Source organism: Dreissena polymorpha, chromosome 10, assembly GCF_020536995.1.
Source record: "Dreissena polymorpha isolate Duluth1 chromosome 10, UMN_Dpol_1.0, whole genome shotgun sequence".
NCBI lineage: Eukaryota > Metazoa > Mollusca > Bivalvia > Myida > Dreissenidae > Dreissena > Dreissena polymorpha.
In genome coordinates, this window is record NC_068364.1 from 70,680,021 (window position 1) to 70,699,053 (window position 19,033).

A 19,033-nucleotide genomic window follows, 5' to 3' on the forward strand; every position below is an offset into this window, starting at 1 on the left:
CCTGATGCTACTTGTTCTCTATTCAGCACCTTGACCCTGATGCTACTTATTCTCTATTCTGCACCTCGACCCTGATGCTACTTGTTCTCTATTCTTCACCCCAACCCTGATGCTACTTATTCTCTATTCTTCACCCCGACCCTGATGCTACTTGTTCTATATTCTGCACCCTGACCCTGATGCTACTTGTTCTCTTTTCTGCACCTCGACCCTGATGCTACTTATTCTATATTTTGCACCTTGACCCAGATGCTACTTGTTCTCTTTTCTGCACCTTGACCCTGATGCTACTTGTTCTCTTTTCTGCACCTTGACCCTGATGCTACTTATTCTCTATTCTGCACCTTGACCCTGATGCTACTTGTTCTCTTTTCTGCACCTCGACCCTGATGATACTTATTCTATATTCTGCACCTTGACCCAGATGCTACTTGTTCTCTATTCTGCACCTTGACCCTGATGCTACTTGTTCTCTTTTCTGCACCTCGACCCTGATGCTACTTATTCTCTATTCTGCACCTTGACCCTGATGCTACTTGTTTTTTTTTCTGCACCTCGACCCTGATGCTACTTATTCTATATTCTGCACCTTGACCCTGATGCTACTTGTTCTCTTTTCTGCACCGCAACCCTGGTGCTACTTGTTCTCTATTCAGCACCTTGACCCTGATGCTACTTGTTCTATATTCTGCACCACAACCCTGATGCTACTTATTCTATATTCTGCACCTTGACCCAGATGCTACTTGTTCTCTATTCTGCACCTCGACCCTGAGTCTACTTGTTCTCTATTCTTCACCACGACCCTGATGCTACTTGTTCTATATTCTGCACCCTGACCCTAATGCTACTTGTTCTCTTTTCTGCACCTCGACCCTGATGCTTCTTGTTCTATATTCTGCACCCTGACCCTGATGCTACTTGTTCTCTATTCTGCACCTAGACCCAGATTCTACTTGTTCTCTATTCGGCACCTCGACCCTGATGCTACTTGTTCTCTATTCTGCACCTAGACCCTGATGCTACTTGTTCTCTATTCTGCACCTCAACCCTGATGCTTCTTGTTCTCTATTTCTGCACCTAGACCCTGATGGTACTTGTTCTCTATTCTGCACCTAGACCCTGATGCTGCTTGTTCTCTATTCTTCACCCTGACCCTGATGCTACTTGTTCTCTATTCTGCACCTTGACCCTGATGCTACTTGTTCTCTATTCTGCACTTCGACCCTGATGCTACTTGTTCTCTATTCTGCACCTTGACCCTGATTCTACTTGTTCTCTATTCAGCACCTTGACCCTGATGCTACTTGTTCTCTATTCTGCACCTCGACCCTGATGCTACTTGTTCTCTATTCTGCACCACAACCCTGATGCTACTTTGACCCTGATGCTACTTGTTCTCTATTTTGCACCACAACCCTGATGCTACTTGTTCTCTATTCTGCACCTTGACCCTGATGCTTCTTGTTCTCTATTCAGCACCTTGACCCTGATGCTACTTGTTCTCTATTCTGCACCTCGACCCTGATGCTTCTTGTTCTCTATTTTGTACCACAACCCTGATGCTACTTGTTCTCTATTTTGCACCACAACCCTGATGCTACTTGTTCTCTATTCAGCACCTTGACCCAGATGCTACTTGTTCTCTATTCTGCACCTTGACCCTGATGCTACTTGTTCTCTATTCTGCACCTTGACCCTGATGCTACTTGTTCTCTATTCAGCACCTTGACTCTGATGCTACTTGTTCTCTATTCTGCACCTTGACCCTGATGCTACATGTTCTCTATTGTACCTTGACCCTGATGCTACTTGTTCTCTATTCTGCACCCCGACCCTGATGCTCTTTGTTCTCTTTTCTGCACCTCGACCCTGATGATACTTATTCTATATTCTGCACCTTGACCCAGATGCTACTTGTTCTCTATTCTGCACCTTGACCCTGATGCTACTTGTTCTCTTTTCTGCACCTCGACCCTGATGCTACTTATTCTCTATTCTGCACCTTGACCCTGATGCTACTTGTTTTCTTTTCTGCACCTCGACCCTGATGCTACTTATTCTATATTCTGCACCTTGACCCTGATGCTACTTGTTCTCTTTTCTGCACCGCAACCCTGGTGCTACTTGTTCTCTATTCAGCACCTTGACCCTGATGCTACTTGTTCTCTATTCTGCACCACAACCCTGATGCTACTTATTCTATATTCTGCACCTTGACCCAGATGCTACTTGTTCTCTATTCTGCACCTCGACCCTGAGTCTACTTGTTCTCTATTCTTCACCACGACCCTGATGCTACTTGTTCTATATTCTGCACCCTGACCCTGATGCTACTTGTTCTCTTTTCTGCACCTCGACCCTGATGCTTCTTGTTCTATATTCTGCACCCTGACCCTGATGCTACTTGTTCTCTATTCTGCACCTAGACCCAGATTCTACTTGTTCTCTATTCTGCACCTCGACCCTGATGCTTCTTGTTCTATATTCTGCACCCTGACCCTGATGCTACTTGTTCTCTATTCTGCACCTAGACCCAGATTCTACTTGTTCTCTATTCGGCACCTCGACCCTGATGCTACTTGTTCTCTATTCTGCACCTAGACCCTGATGCTACTTGTTCTCTATTCTGCACCTCAACCCTGATGCTTCTTGTTCTCTATTTCTGCACCTAGACCCTGATGGTACTTGTTCTCTATTCTGCACCTAGACCCTGATGCTGCTTGTTCTCTATTCTTCACCCTGACCCTGATGCTACTTGTTCTCTATTCTGCACCTTGACCCTGATGCTACTTGTTCTCTATTCTGCACTTCGACCCTGATGCTACTTGTTCTCTATTCTGCACCTTGACCCTGATTCTACTTGTTCTCTATTCAGCACCTTGACCCTGATGCTACTTGTTCTCTATTCTGCACCTCGACCCTGATGCTACTTGTTCTCTATTCTGCACCACAACCCTGATGCTACTTTGACCCTGATGCTACTTGTTCTCTATTTTGCACCACAACCCTGATGCTACTTGTTCTCTATTCTGCACCTTGACCCTGATGCTTCTTGTTCTCTATTCAGCACCTTGACCCTGATGCTACTTGTTCTCTATTCTGCACCTCGACCCTGATGCTTCTTGTTCTCTATTTTGTACCACAACCCTGATGCTACTTGTTCTCTATTTTGCACCACAACCCTGATGCTACTTGTTCTCTATTCAGCACCTTGACCCAGATGCTACTTGTTCTCTATTCTGCACCTTGACCCTGATGCTACTTGTTCTCTATTCTGCACCTTGACCCTGATGCTACTTGTTCTCTATTCAGCACCTTGACTCTGATGCTACTTGTTCTCTATTCTGCACCTTGACCCTGATGCTACATGTTCTCTATTGTACCTTGACCCTGATGCTACTTGTTCTCTATTCTGCACCCCGACCCTGATGCTCTTTGTTCTCTTTTCTGCACCTCGACCCTGATGATACTTATTCTATATTCTGCACCTTGACCCAGATGCTACTTGTTCTCTATTCTGCACCTTGACCCTGATGCTACTTGTTCTCTTTTCTGCACCTCGACCCTGATGCTACTTATTCTCTATTCTGCACCTTGACCCTGATGCTACTTGTTTTCTTTTCTGCACCTCGACCCTGATGCTACTTATTCTATATTCTGCACCTTGACCCTGATGCTACTTGTTCTCTTTTCTGCACCGCAACCCTGGTGCTACTTGTTCTCTATTCAGCACCTTGACCCTGATGCTACTTGTTCTCTATTCTGCACCACAACCCTGATGCTACTTATTCTATATTCTGCACCTTGACCCAGATGCTACTTGTTCTCTATTCTGCACCTCGACCCTGAGTCTACTTGTTCTCTATTCTTCACCACGACCCTGATGCTACTTGTTCTATATTCTGCACCCTGACCCTGATGCTACTTGTTCTCTTTTCTGCACCTCGACCCTGATGCTTCTTGTTCTATATTCTGCACCCTGACCCTGATGCTACTTGTTCTCTATTCTGCACCTAGACCCAGATTCTACTTGTTCTCTATTCTGCACCTCGACCCTGATGCTACTTGTTCTCTATTCTGCACCTAGACCCTGATGCTACTTGTTCTCTATTCTGCACCTCAACCCTGATGCTTCTTCTTCTCTATTTCTGCACCTAGACCCTGATGCTACTTGTTCTCTATTCTGCATCTAGACCCTGATGCTGCTTGTTCTCTATTCTTCACCCCGACCCTGATGCTACTTGTTCTCTATTCTGCACCTTGACCCTGATGCTACTTGTTCTCTATTCTGCACTTCGACCCTGATGCTACTTGTTCTCTATTCTGCACCTTGACCCTGATTCTACTTGTTCTCTATTCAGCACCTTGACCCTGATGCTACTTGTTCTCTATTCTGCACCTCGACCCTGATGCTACTTGTTCTCTATTCTGCACCACAACCCTGATGCTACTTTGACCCTGATGCTACTTGTTCTCTATTCAGCACCCTGACCCTGATGCTACTTGTTCTCTATTCTGCACCTTGACCCTGATGCTACTTGTTCTCTATTCAGCACCTTGACCCTGATGCTACTTGTTCTCTATTCTGCACCTTGACCCGGATGCTACATGTTCTCTATTCTGCACCTTGACCCTGATGCTACTTGTTCTCTATTCAGCACCTTGACCCTGATGCTACTTGTTCTCTATTCTGCACCTTGACCCTGATGCTACTTGTTCTCTATTCAGCACCTTGACCCTGATGCTACTTGTTCTCTATTCAGCACCTCGACCCTGATGCTACATGGTCTCTATTTTGCACCTCGACCCTGATGCTACTTGTTCTCTATTTTGCACCACAACCCTGACGCTACTTGTTCTCTATTCTGCACCTCGACCCTGATGCTACTTGTTCTCTATTCAGCACCTTGACCCTGATGCTACTTGTTCTCTATTCTGCACCTCGACCCTGATGCTTCTTGTTCTCTATTTTGTACCACAACCCTGATGCTACTTGTTCTCTATTTTGCACCACAACCCTGATGCTACTTGTTCTCTATTCAGCACCTTGACCCAGATGCTACTTGTTCTCTATTCTGCACCACGACCTTGATGCTACTTGTTCTCTATTCTGCATCACGACCCTGATGCTACTTGTTCTCTATTTTGCATCCGGACCGTGATGCTACTTGTTCTCTATTCTGCACCTAGACCCAGATTCTACTTGTTCTCTATTCTGCACCTCGACCCTGATGCTACTTGTTCTCTATTCTGCACCTAGACCCTGATGCTACTTGTTCTCTATTCTGCACCTCAACCCTGATGCTTCTTGTTCTCTATTTCTGCACCTAGACCCTGATGCTACTTGTTCTCTATTCTGCATCTAGACCCTGATGCTGCTTGTTCTCTATTCTTCACCCCGACCCTGATGCTACTTGTTCTCTATTCTGCACCTTGACCCTGATGCTACTTGTTCTCTATTCTGCACTTCGACCCTGATGCTACTTGTTCTCTATTCTGCACCTTGACCCTGATTCTACTTGTTCTCTATTCAGCACCTTGACCCTGATGCTACTTGTTCTCTATTCTGCACCTCGACCCTGATGCTACTTGTTCTCTATTCTGCACCACAACCCTGATGCTACTTTGACCCTGATGCTACTTGTTCTCTATTATGCACCACGACCCTTATGCTACTTGTTCTCTATTCTGCACCACGACCCTGATGCTACTTGTTCTCTATTCTGCACCACGACCCTGATGCTACTTGTTCTCTATTCTGCACCACGACCCTGATGCTACTTGTTCTCTATTTTGCATCCGGACCGTGATGCTACTTGTTCTCTATTCTGCACCACGACCCTTATGCTACTTGTTTTCTATTCTGCACCACGACCCTGATGCTACTTGTTCTCTATTTTGCATCCCGACCCTGATTCTACTTGTTCTCTATTCTGCACTTCGACCCTAGTGCCCTGGTGAGGCTGATGTACGTGAGGAGGAACCAGACTGCCAGCGACCTCGCCAAGAAGGAGTACCTGAGGCGTCTAAAGAGCGCCATCTCTAGCACGGCCAAGAGGTTCTCGGGATATGGGCAGCACGTAAGCATCGGTTTTAACACATTTATTTCAGCCAAATACCCGCAAAAGTGTTAAAGTTAAATTTAAGCGTTTTCTTCATACGGGTTCATCGGGAAAAGCTGCTAGCTTTTCTTGTTGGTTATAATTCATCACAAAACTGAAAGGGGCAGAAATTGTATAAGGGTAAATGGCAATTTTGTTGGAGGATTGTATCATAAAAAAACATGTTTGTTAGTTAATTTGTTCAACTAAATATGCGAATGGAAGTTTTAAAATTACCGAATTCGATTGAGTTTCACTTTTACAACCAGCAACTACTCCTTAAACGTCATCATTTTGCCTTCTGTATTGAGCTTTAATCAATAAATTTTGTGCCTATAATTGTTTACTGTTTACTGTTAAAAAGGTATAAATGATGCAAATATTAAATCAAGTTCCACACTTCAGTATTTTGTCAATTAAAAAGAAGGCAACAATGTCATGCAATCCCTGTGGTATGTTGATGGTAATTCTCCTCAAAAGCTTTCTATCAAAACTTCAATTGGAAAGCTGATGATGTCGACATGTTGATCTCTATTGAGAGTTAACTGTGTTATGTAATTGAATGTTTTAGTGTTTTGTTATCCTCGTGAATATATAGCTAAATCGTTACTTGTCAATTTTTTTCATGGAAAAAAGGCTTTGCAGAGTAAAATATGTTTGCCCAATTAAACTTTTAAAATAACTTTCTTGACTGGCAAATATTTTTTTAAATCTTAATTAAGGGATAATGTTTGTACTTGAAACAATAGCAAAAAATTAAAAAGTGGAATTTGTTTATGGGTAAAACTCATAAACGGTTTGAGGCTTTTTAACAAGGTTTTCCGAAGGAAAAAAATGGTTATTAGATTGGCGAATGCGGGCGGGCTGGCTGGCTGGCTGGCTGGCTGGCTGGCGGGCGGGCGGGCGGGCGGAACAAGCTTGTCGGGGCCATAACTATGTCGTTCATTGTCAGATTTTAAAATAATTTGGCACATTTGTTCACCATCATTGGACGGTGTGTCACGCGAAATAATTACGTCGATATCTCCAAGGTCAAGGTCACACTTTGAGTTCAAAGGTCAAAAATGGCCATAAATGAGCTTGTCCTGGCCATAACTATGTCATTCATTGTGAGATTTTAAAATCATTTGGCACATTTGTTCACCATCATGGGACGGTGTGTCGCACGAAAGAATCACGTCATTATCTTCAATGTCAAGGTCGCCACGACTAAAAATAGATTTTTTTTTTAAAACAAACTTACAAAGGGGGTTAATTTTGTTTGTTCATTTCAAAAGTTCAGTTTGAGTTTTCTCCCTTTATCAGATTTTTTTTCACAATGAAAACCTGGTTTTGTGAAAATTTTGTCCCTTGTTCGTTGTTGAAAAGCTGGTGAAACTGGCATAAAAGTACTGTTAATCCTATATTAATGATTTGAAGACTATACTCTATACCAGGCTTGGCGAAATTGCCGGTCCTGACTGGCAGATTTCCATTTGGTCCGACAGGCTTAACAAGAATGTCGGTCCTGGCGGCCAGCAAAATATGAAATGAATGCAAACAATATATCCCCGGTATTTAGAAATATTTTTTTTTTAAGTTGAAAATTCGAAGAGCAAGCCCCTTTCTACATCATGAAAGTGAAATCGCTCATTGTTTTTATGTTTGCAATAAGTTTGTTACGAACAATAAGCAAATCCGACTGGTTGCACAACACCTACTTCAAACTCAGTCACAAAATCGGCAACTGCGTTCTTACAAAAAATATCTTGATAGCTTTGACATATTTTTCGAGTAGATAAGGATATGCATTTTTACATGAAGCATGGCTTTAAAAAGGTTGTTTATTAAATATAAACAATGTTCTAGTGATAGTTTTATAATATCCACTCGTCATTGGTCTCCAAAAATGTTATCATTTTAATTTTTACATTGTTCAAGTTAGTGTCTGTTAACCACAATTTTATTTTCGATACTTCTTGTTACTTTAGTTTACGTTGTTTTTACGCCTAAATGGATATAATTGGTCAGTTAAGTATAGTTTGACCAATAAGATGCCCTGTTACATATTTCGTTGGATGATCATCATCCAATATGTCGTTTTTATGTTGTTTTTTCGGTCCGGCTAAATTTTCTCCAGACCGGCACATTTTCTGAAATGCCTGTCCGGCTGACTGGCATATTTTTTCCAATTTCCCCAAGTCTGCTATACATGATGAAAATTAAAGGGTTGTCAATAAAAATTCTTGAAAAGTCACAAAGTTAGAACTAAGATGTGTTTGTCTGGAATAAAAACTGAGAATGAATGCGTGTGTAAAGTGTTGTCCCAGATAAGCCTGTGCAGTTAGCACAGGCATCTGTGGCTAAATGCATGTGCGTTAACAGAAGCATCAGGTTAGCCTGTGCAATTCCCTGAGGCTTCTTTGGAATAATGCGTGTGTGTAAAGTGTCATGCCAGATTAGCCTGTGCAGTTAGCACAGGCTTATTAAGGATGACACTTTCTGCCTCACCTATATTTTCTACTTGTGTACTCAGGACGCCCACGAGTTCCTGTGTCAGGTGTTGGATCAGCTCAAGGAGGAGATAATCAAACTCTCCAAGGCGACACCCACCCCCTGCAAGGAGGTCACGGTGGGGGATCACGGTGCCAGTGGAGCAGACACAGTGGGGGATCAAAACTTGCCGATGTTTTCTGGAAACAACCCTATTACTGTAAACTTTGAATTTGAGGTTCTCCACACGTTGACTTGTATGGAGTAAGTGACAGTTTCATGTTTCTTGTCTCTTTGGTCTGTAACATGTCGATACTTTTCAAATAACTTTAAATCTCATATCTGAAACTGTCAGCTGTTGAACCATTGTAGAAAGAAACCAGAAAATTTCTTTTAATTTCCCAAAAAGAGACTTACTTCTAGATAATTCATTGCCTTATTAGTTATATTGCATAAAAGATGTCACATAATGTAGTTTTAATAATAATGTTTGCGCCCTTATTTGATGGTAAGGGCTTTTAGCCCTAGGTCTCAGAAAACCCCTGAAATGTGATAGTGGTTGGCACATCGGGTTTGCTTCTTCCGCTGTATCATAAAAATGTGTTGTTCTGGATGAAAATGCTTATGCTAATCTGGGACAATATTTTACATTGATGCATTAACTTGGTATTGTAGTATACCCCACCCTTAGGTACGGGCAATGTTAACCTTCTTCATTGCCTTCCAAGTGCCCATGTCAGGATGGCACTTTCAATAATGTGAAGAACAAAGTTTCATGGTTTCAAACTCTTGTTTTAATAGATATTTAAATTATTCCATATGCATCAGTACTCATATAAACAAAATATCATTGAACAGTATTACAAGTTTAATAATGCCGATAAACTTTCATAATAAATTAAAGTTCTCTGGAGTTCCTAACAAAGCGCTCATTTAATCAGACAAAATAAGGCTTACCATCTTTGGAATGGTAAATGACGCCATACAAATTTATAGTACTGTAATTTTAAATGAAGGGATAAATAGATTTTACAGGAACTTTCAAAAAGTGATATGAACTGATCATGACAGATAGATGCCAAAAGTTGTTTATCTGCCCTATTTATACCTGTCGCTAAGAACTTAGGATTTAGGATTCTGCGTGATTCTGCGCACCAACCAATGAAAATGTCTTACGAATTTGGCTAAGCCAATCATAACGACTTAGGATTGCGACAACCAATCAAATGCATTAAAGAATCCTAAATCCTAAACAAAGTTCTATAGCGGCAAACATTCAATAATAAAATTATATTTTAACTAACAAAAACATTTTAGGAGCATATATAGATGAGCAAAACATTCTACATCTAATAATAAACAAATAAACTTCTCTCTGACCTAAACATAAATGCAGTTATGACAGAGAAGAAATATTACGGTACAATATATCGGAAATATTTCAAAACCTGAAAAGTGCTTTTTAGGATTGGCGAATTTAACACAAATAACAACATATATAAACATTTAATGACTATAAAATAGTGTCTTAAAGTAACTTATAGTCGTATTATTATAATTATACAATGTTAAGTCACTTAGAAATGAATATAACCAATAGTCATTGCAAGATGACGGTTGGACTAGCTTCCTTGAAGTTCGGAAATTGACAGTAAGTTTTGGAATTCAAGTTCTGTTTATAATCATTAGATAAAACATATTTAAATGATTACTCTATCAGTTAATATAACAATTAAACACTTCAACCATAATCTTGTGTATGGGATAGTGTAATGGTTGAGTAAATGATAATTTAAACAATAACAGTTTGTTTACATTATGAAATAACAGACAATAAACAAGTTAATGAATACTCCAGGGCCTTACAGTATTCACACACATGCTTGATTGAGTTTGTATGAATGTTGAACAAAATAATCATTGTAGAGGTTGCGTTGTTTCAGATGTGGAGAGCAAGTTAGCAAGGAAGAGCAGTTCCATGACATTTCATTGGATGTCCCTAGACAGAAGTGAGTCGCATCCTTAAATTAGCATTAATAAGCCATTTTCTATTAAATCTGTTATAAATATATACACTGAAAAGCTGTTGTGTCATGTCATAATCAAAATAATTTTCTTATCATCATTATTCATCAGTCAATTGACAAGTGATTGTAATTGAATCCTTGTGTTTGACAATTTATCTGTTAGCACTCTGGCCCTTGTTTGTTAATTTCCTGCAATCAGAACTTCATGTTGTTGTATTTTACCAATAAACAACACTACATGAAAACCCATTTCCTTATTCCCTTTACAGAGCCCCATTGACGCCACGTTCACTACAGGACGCTATAAGCTTGTTTTTCCGTAATGAGCAAATAGAGTACACATGTGAAAAGTGTGGACACAAGAAGTCGGATGTCACACATAGGATAACCAGGTTGCCAAGGTAAGCAGGCTTCGTTAATCAGCCACATTGGTACTACTATTATTGCTTTGACCAATTTTAATGCCCTCTATAGCTTACCAACAAATATCAAATTTTGTTTCCCATCATTATAATTATGCAGTGAAGTGTTTGATTTCGGAATCTGTGAGAAAAAAAAGAAAAGAAAATTGTCTTAGGGCTTTTTATGTCCCCCACCACTATAGTGTGGGACATATTGTTTTTGCCCTGTCTGTTGGTTTGTTTGTTGGTTTGCTGGTTTGCATCAAACTTTAACATTTACCATAAATTTTGCAATATTGAACATAGCAACTTCATATTTGGCATGCATGTTTATCTCATGGGGCTGCACATTTTGAGTGGTGAAAGGTCAAGGTCATCCTTCAAGGTCAAAGGTCAAATATATGGGACATAGTGTTTCACAAACACATATTGTTTTATTTCCTTATGCAAATGCTGTCATAATTTTACTTATTGAACTGTTGCTATTTGGGTGGTCATTTTACTTCACATGCAAAGAGCATCATTTACAAACTATCCTTTTTCTAAGATTGCAATTAAACTGTTCAAAAGGATCAACTAACCCTTAGGCTTCTTGAAACTTACTTTGTTAAAAAAACAACACATCCATTCTTTTTCTCAAACCATTACCACAGTTACCTTGCTAGAAACCAGCAAACTTTTCTAATTAGTGATATCGACTGAAAATTGGTTGTTTTCCCCCCGCTGTTTTAAACCAATTTTTAGTTAATATGACTCATTAGACAAGTTTGCTGGTTTCTAACAATGTTACTGGAGTAATTGTCATTGTTTCTTGCAGGGTGTTCATCCTTCATCTGAAGCGTTACTCGTACAGTCAGATCATCGCCAAGAACACCAAGATGGGACAGAGTGTGTCCATACCTCGGTTCCTCACATTCAATCACCACTGCACGGAGAAGACAATGCCTCCTTTCCTGCCAGAGCTTCCACCAATTGGATCCAGGCAGGCCTTTTTATTATTGGGGGGCCTTTTTTTATGAGGGGCGGGGGTTCCTCACTTCAATCGAAAATATATGAGATATGTATCCTGGAAAAGCGACCTATTGGAAAAAGAACTACTAATCTGCTGGTACAAATAAAGATGAACCATTCATATTCGTTTAAATCACACACCGTACCAAACGTTGTTATTTAAATCAAGCTATCACTGGTTGATATAATGGACCAGCGTTGTTTGTACTGAGTGATATGTGTTTTTTTCTAAGCTCCAGCGAATTCCGGGATCTGTCTATTGTGTGCTTCTTAATTGGGAAAATGAATACCGTATACAACAGCAGATTTGATATGGATTTTTAACAATTCAGTATGTTTATATAGGTCTTGAAAGCAAATACATTAATGTTAAACTTTTGCAAATCATGTATTTTCTGTGAGGTACATGGTACTGACTAAAAGGGGTAGGGTGAAAAGTGGTTCCAGTTTGTTGACATTTCATAAGGATTTGCATAATCCAGTAAATTTCTAAGCCTTTCTTATTTTGTTTTCTTTGGCGAAATTATATCAAATTGGACAAGTTGATCACACTTCTTTTGTTGGACATGGCCAGAAGGATATCAAAAGATAGCAGTATGTGCACCCTACTATTGTGCCTTCAATCTATCTATAAGTCGCAGTGGCGTTGTGGATATCATGTTCAGCTAGCGACCAGGAGGTCACGGGTTCCATCCCAATTGTGGGATCATACTTGAGATCTCCTCCAAAGACACAAGTACTGGTTCTAGGCCCAGGAAAAAGACTTGAGAGCTTTTCAGATATGCCTTAGGCTTTCTATGCAATTGAGCTCAATTAAATAGGTTAAAACTAATCTTTCCCACACCCTTTTCATTATACAAATGTTAACATTAAGTCACCTGTCTGTCCCGACATTTAAAGAGGAGTTTCACTAATGGATATTTCCCCATGTCAGTAGCTGGACACATAACACTAAGATATTTTTACATGTTTCAGCACTTCCATTGCTCCTGTGAACACTACTAAGGAAGATTCTGCCAGCAGGAGGAAGCTCGATTACTCAGGGTAAAACCAGTACCCTTGTAAAATCACTTTTTCACCAAATAATTTTAAGACTTTATTCCGAAAAGAAAGAATATTCTTTAAATTTGAATATTCAAATGCTGCTTTAATTCTGAGTTAAACTTGTCATTAACCACCTCTATCTCCATCATTCTTCGTGAACAGCGTTTTGTTTATGGCAGTAATCACCAGTGGATGCCTGTATATATTCAATCAGAGCATATTGTTCTTGGTTCTAAGTCTTTTCTTTAATCTTAAGTTTAAGAATGGGTTGTGAATACCAGCCCAGTTAATATTTGTTTTTGTCTGTCATTTTATTTTCACCAAATATTATACGTACATGTATACTATACATAGAAGATCATGAACATGCACTTAAAGGTGGAACATAAGCATACATGTTGTTAAACATTCATATATAACACATTTAGTTTTAGTTTTCAAAGTTTTTTTTACAAGAAAGCTTACTTGCTTATATTAAATAATTTAAAAAGTGAAGATAAAAAACTTAATGTAGTTTCATTTCTTAGTATTAAGGGTCACCAACTTTCAACACTTTGACTGATAAACATCCTTAATATGGTTTCATTTTGTATATTCTTAGAAACTAGCATGAGAGCACAGCGCTTTTTTCTTTTTCTTATCTAGGACCCTCCCCCAATAGAATTTCTGATAAATCATACAATTTTTCCCAAATTGTAAATTTTCTGTTGATATATTTTTCCCTTTTTCTTTGTTTTGTTGATAATTTTTTTTCCCTTATTTGAAGGCCAGGCCCTTTTCCCCTCAGTTTTGGTAATTTATGGGTGTGCCTCTGAACATTTGAATACTGCGCCATATAGGTTTTGGTTTCAGAGCCCATTTGTAAAGAATCGATTGAGCGTTCTCTGAATTTGTTCAGTACCTGAAGTGTTTGCTACATGATGGTATCTGAATTATCAATAATCAACGTACGTTTCTTTTATATGGGGTGAAATCATTCATAAGTATTTGATATGGAGAAGCTAACACTTGTTCATTTTAAAGTACTTCCACATGAAATTTAAAACTTACTCTGTTGTCATGTTAATGCTTTTCTTGCTTTTAAATAACATATTATATTGCATATCTAGCCATCTAAAAAAAAATAAGAACAATTCTTTTAGAAAAAGGTGTCTTACCATGCATAATTAACATGTTGGTACACTTTCTATTCATATAAACCTGTTCTCACAGGTACAGATTCAAAAGCAACGTTGCAGACTCATCAAAATCTGTAAAAGAAGAAGCAAGTGATAAAAAAGACAAGGTATGTTTTATTAAAACATGTGTTATTATATATTCTTCTTCTTACTAAATTGAGATAAACAAAGATTATCATTTGATCATTTAAAGGGACATGTTCACATATTAGGTTGTTGTTTTTGATAAATGTCTCCATATAAATATATAAATTGTCATGTTTGGACTAGTTGTAAATAATAATAATAACAAAGTAACAGATGCAAAAAACAACTAATGTGCGCTTTATGGGGCTCGAACCAGGGACCTCTTAGCCCTTTCCCACTTAGATACGTATTTTGACGAGTTTGAAGTCTTTTTAAAAGTTATATTTAATTTAAGACCTTTCTTACTAGATTGAAGGTTTTTAAGGCTTCATTTCCAATCCTAAGATACTGATGAGCAGCAAACAGCATAAAACCTGAACAGTCTGCGAGTTTGCACATAGCCATTTTCAATTTGCTTCTAAGTGGGAAAGGGTTAACAAAAGTTAACACTACCACTATGCCACATGACTTCTGAGTAAATGAACTTACCATTGAGTTGATTTTGCCTATTGGTGGGGCATTTTTATCTTTGTAGTTTTTGGAGATGGGTTTTGTCAAATATTTTTTACTTATCAAACTTGTTACTGTTCATTCTGAACGTTATTTTTTTCCAAATAATATCCCCTCAAAATATATGCTTTTAATGAAGCTTATTATATAGCAGTTTTAATAACTTTTTGCTACCATGAATGTAGAAATTTCAATTATTACTCACCTTTAGACCAGCAGCATTTTGGCCATTAACACTTTTAAAGGGATCTTTTCACGCTTTGGTAAATTGACAAAATTGAAAAAAGTTGTTTCAGATTCGCAAATTTTCGTTTTAGTTATGATATTTGTGAGGAAACAGTAATACTGAACATTTACCATGGTCTAATATAGCCATTACTATGCATCTTTTGACGATTTTTAAACCTAAAAATTATAAAGCGTTTTGAATAAACGATTGAATAATTTGGAGAGTTCTGTTTTTGTCGTAAAATTTGTGAAACTACGAAGATTGCTTATATAAGGTATAAAATACGTCAAAGATGTGTACTCGGCGGAATAGCTCAGTAGGCTAAAGCGTTTTTACTTCAGGACTCTGGCAGGACTCCAGAAGTCACTGGTTCGAAACCTGCTCCGGGCAATGTTCTTTTCCTTTTTTAAATTTTATTCTTCATTTTTTACTGGAGCTTTTACGATCCAATGTTTACAATTATCAATATAAAGCATTTAATGAATAAGTTAAAAAATGCCAAAATCTGTGAAAAGGCCCCTTTAACAGCATTCAATAACAACTTCATTATAAAGGATGGCTATTCTCTATGTTTCGTTCAAAGTCAATATTTTTTATTAAATTAACCCTTGAAACAATTGCAAGTGGCCCCTACATGAGAAAACATAGGTTAACTCTCAGGCTAAAAAATTCTGTCTGCAGAATAAAAAATATGACACTGGTAGCCCTAACTGTTTAACTCATTTATGCCCAGTGGACTCTCCCATCCTTCTAAATTGGATCAACTTATTTTCAAAATAAGGGACGTCTAGTATATTTATTTCTATATTCAGAATATTTCTTACAGAAACTCCTTTAACCAAACAGCGCAGACCCTGATGAGACACTGCATCATGCAGCGTCTCATCTGGGTCTACGATGTTTGCAAAGACCTTTTTCTAGACGCTAGGCATAAATGGGTTAATGTTTTGCCTATTTGCCAGGGAGATGAGGTGGACGGGCGCATTGGGAGGTCGTGGGCTCTCACCCTGGAGGATGAGGAAGACCCAGAGATTGCCCAGGCCATAGAGATGTCACTGAGAGAGGAGGAGTCCAGGGAAAAGGTGGGCAGCAAAAAGGGGCGGTTTTCTTCAAACAATTCATAGACATTACCCTTTACCAGTTAGAAGAAAAATTTACATTGCTATGTGCAAACAGCATAAAACCAGAACATCCTGCGAATAACTCGCAGTCTGTTCAGGTTTTATGCTGTTTGCTGCTTATCAGTATCTAAGGGTGTGAAATGAAGCCTTAAAAACTTGAATCTAATTTTTTAACTCCCTAATTAAATTTCACATTCTAAGGGATGCCAAACGCATGAAAAAAACGTATCTAAGTATAGGGTTAAATATAAGAATAAAGAATATTCTTTTAATTGGAATACATTAGGTTTTCAAGAATCGCTTTAATGTAAAAGAATAAAGAATATTCATTGTGCTGGAATATTCAAGAATTGCTTTAATACTGAGTCAATCTTTGGCATTAGCCACTTTAATCAATGTCATTTTTCATGTTAAACATTTTGTGTTTGACATTATTACCTTTCGCAGCCTGTTTGTATTAAAAAACTGGACGTATTTTTCTAACTCTATTCTTTATTATCACGGCTTATATGGGTTGGTGAATAACATCGCAGATGTGGTGTTATTGTGGAAGGGAATTGATGGTGATAATGTAATTAAAAGACTTTAATTAAGCCCCCCCCCCAAAAAAAAAAATTCATCTTTTTCTGTTTTATTAATCTGGTTGGTTATACCCCTGTGTATTGGCATACACATGTGGTCACAGAGTGGTGACCCTGATTGGTTTATAATCATAACACTGCTGCAAAGAAAAATTGCAATTGGCTACTGCTCAGTTAGCAGAGAGAAATGATATTAGATAATTAGGTATATGCTATATTAAGTAAAGAAGACTTCCCGAAAGCTCAAAAAAAGTGTTAGATTTTTGTTTTTTGGCATTCATGCAGAATGTTTTCCATGACACATAGCTGTTTTGAATATGACGCGTTATAATAGTGTATTCAGTGAAATCACCGGCTCCTGGTGTGTGTGTGTGTGATACAGCTCAGCGAGGATTTTGTGTGTTACAGCTCAATGAGGACTATGTGTGTGTGTGTTACAGCTCAGTGAGGATTTTGTGTGTGTGTGTGTTACAGCTCAGTGAGGACTATGTGTGTGTGTTACAGCTCAGTGAGGACTGTGTGTGTGTGTGTGTGTGTGTGTGTTACAGCTCAGTGAGGACTATGTATGTGTGTTACAGCTCAGTGAGGACTATGTGTGTGTTACAGCTCAGTGAGGACTATGTGTGTGTGTTACAGCTCAGTGTGGACTGTGTGTGTGTTACAGCTCAGTGAGGACTGTGTGTGTGTGTTACAGCTCAGTGAGGACTATATGTGTGTGTGTGTTACAGCTCAGTGAGGACTATGTGTGTGTGTTACAGCTCACCGAGGACTGTGTGTGTGTGTTACAGCTCAGTGAGGACTGTGTGTGTGTTACAACTCAGCGAGGACTATGTGTGTGTTACAGCTCAGTGAGGACTTTGTGTGTGTGTTACAGCTCAGTGAGGGCTATGTGTGTGTTACAACTCAGTGAGGACTATGTGTGTGTTACAGCTCAGTGAGGACAATGTGTGAGTGTTACAGCTCAGTGAGGACTGTGTGTGTGTGTTACAGCTCAGTTAGGACTTTGTGTGTGTTACAGCTCAGTGAGGATTTTGTGTGTGTTACAGCTCAGTGAGGACTGTGTGTGTGTTACAGCTCTGTGAGGATTTTGTGTGTGTTACAGCTCAGTGAGGACTATGTGTGTGTTACAGCTCAGTGAGGATTTTGTGTGTGTGTTACAGCTCAGTGAGGACTATGTGTGTGTTACAGCTCAGTGAGGATTTTGTGTGTGTTACAGCTCAGTGAGGACTGTGTGTGTGTTACAGCTCAGTGAGGACTATGTGTGTGTTACAGCTCAGTGAGGACTATGTGTGTTAAAGCTCAGTGAGGACTATGTGTGTGTTACAGCTCAGTGAGGACTGTGTGTGTGTTACAGCTCTGTGGGGAATATGTGTGTGTGTTACAGCTCAGTGAGGATTGTGTGTGTGTGTTACAGCTCAGTGAGGACTGTGTGTGTGTTACAGCTCAGTGAGGACTATGTTTTACTTACAGCTCAGTGAGGACTATGTGTGTGTGTTACAACTCAGTGAGGACTATGTGTGTGTTACAGCTCAGTGAGGACTTTGTGTGTGTTACAGCTCAGTGAGGAGTATGTGTGTGTTACAGCTCAGTGTGAACTTTGTATGTGTTACAACTCAGCGAGGACTTTGTGTGTGTTTCAGCTCAGTGAGGACTGTGTGTGTGTTACAGCTCAGTGAGGACTGTGTGTGTGTTACAGCTCAGTGTGGACTGTGTGTGTGTTACAGCTCAGTGTAGACTATGTGTGTGTGTTACAGCTCAGTGTGGACTATGTGTGTGTGTTACAGCTCAGTGAGGACTATGTGTGTGTGTTTCAGCTCAGTGAGGACTATGTGTGTGTTACTGCTCAGTTTGGACTATGTGTGTGTGTTACAGCTCAGTGATGATTATGTGTGTGTTTCAGCTCAGTGAGGACTGTGTGTGTGTGTGTGTGTGTTACAGCTCAGTGAGGACTATGTGTGTGTTACAGCTCAGTGAGGACTTTGTGTGTGTTACAGCTCAGTGGGGACTATGTGTGTATGTTACAGCTCAGTGAGGACTTTGTGTGTGTGTTACAGCTCAGTGAGGACTAGTGTGTGTGTTACAGCTCAGTGAGGACTATGTGTGTGTGTTACAACTCAGTGAGGACTGTGTGTGTGTGTTACAGCTCAGTGAGGTCTATGTGTGTTTTACAGCTCAGTGAGGACTGTGAGTGTGTGTTACAGCTCAGTGAGGACTGTGAGTTTGTGTTAA

General features: G+C 39.4%; 1 protein-coding gene across 3 annotated transcripts in view; it reads left to right on the forward strand.

The window, feature by feature from the left end:
- Nucleotides 1–19,033, forward strand: part of LOC127847112 (ubiquitin carboxyl-terminal hydrolase 37-like) — an 82,814-nt gene that overhangs the window by 51,904 nt on the left and 11,877 nt on the right. For all 3 annotated transcript variants that reach the window (XM_052378743.1, XM_052378744.1, XM_052378745.1), the window contains exons 9-16: nucleotides 5,954–6,083; nucleotides 8,620–8,840; nucleotides 10,520–10,585; nucleotides 10,873–11,004; nucleotides 11,822–11,986; nucleotides 12,991–13,059; nucleotides 14,272–14,344; nucleotides 16,065–16,184. In XM_052378743.1, coding sequence (XP_052234703.1) covers nucleotides 5,954–6,083; nucleotides 8,620–8,840; nucleotides 10,520–10,585; nucleotides 10,873–11,004; nucleotides 11,822–11,986; nucleotides 12,991–13,059; nucleotides 14,272–14,344; nucleotides 16,065–16,184 — 976 coding nt within the window. The remainder of the gene's footprint in view (nucleotides 1–5,953; nucleotides 6,084–8,619; nucleotides 8,841–10,519; nucleotides 10,586–10,872; nucleotides 11,005–11,821; nucleotides 11,987–12,990; nucleotides 13,060–14,271; nucleotides 14,345–16,064; nucleotides 16,185–19,033) is intronic.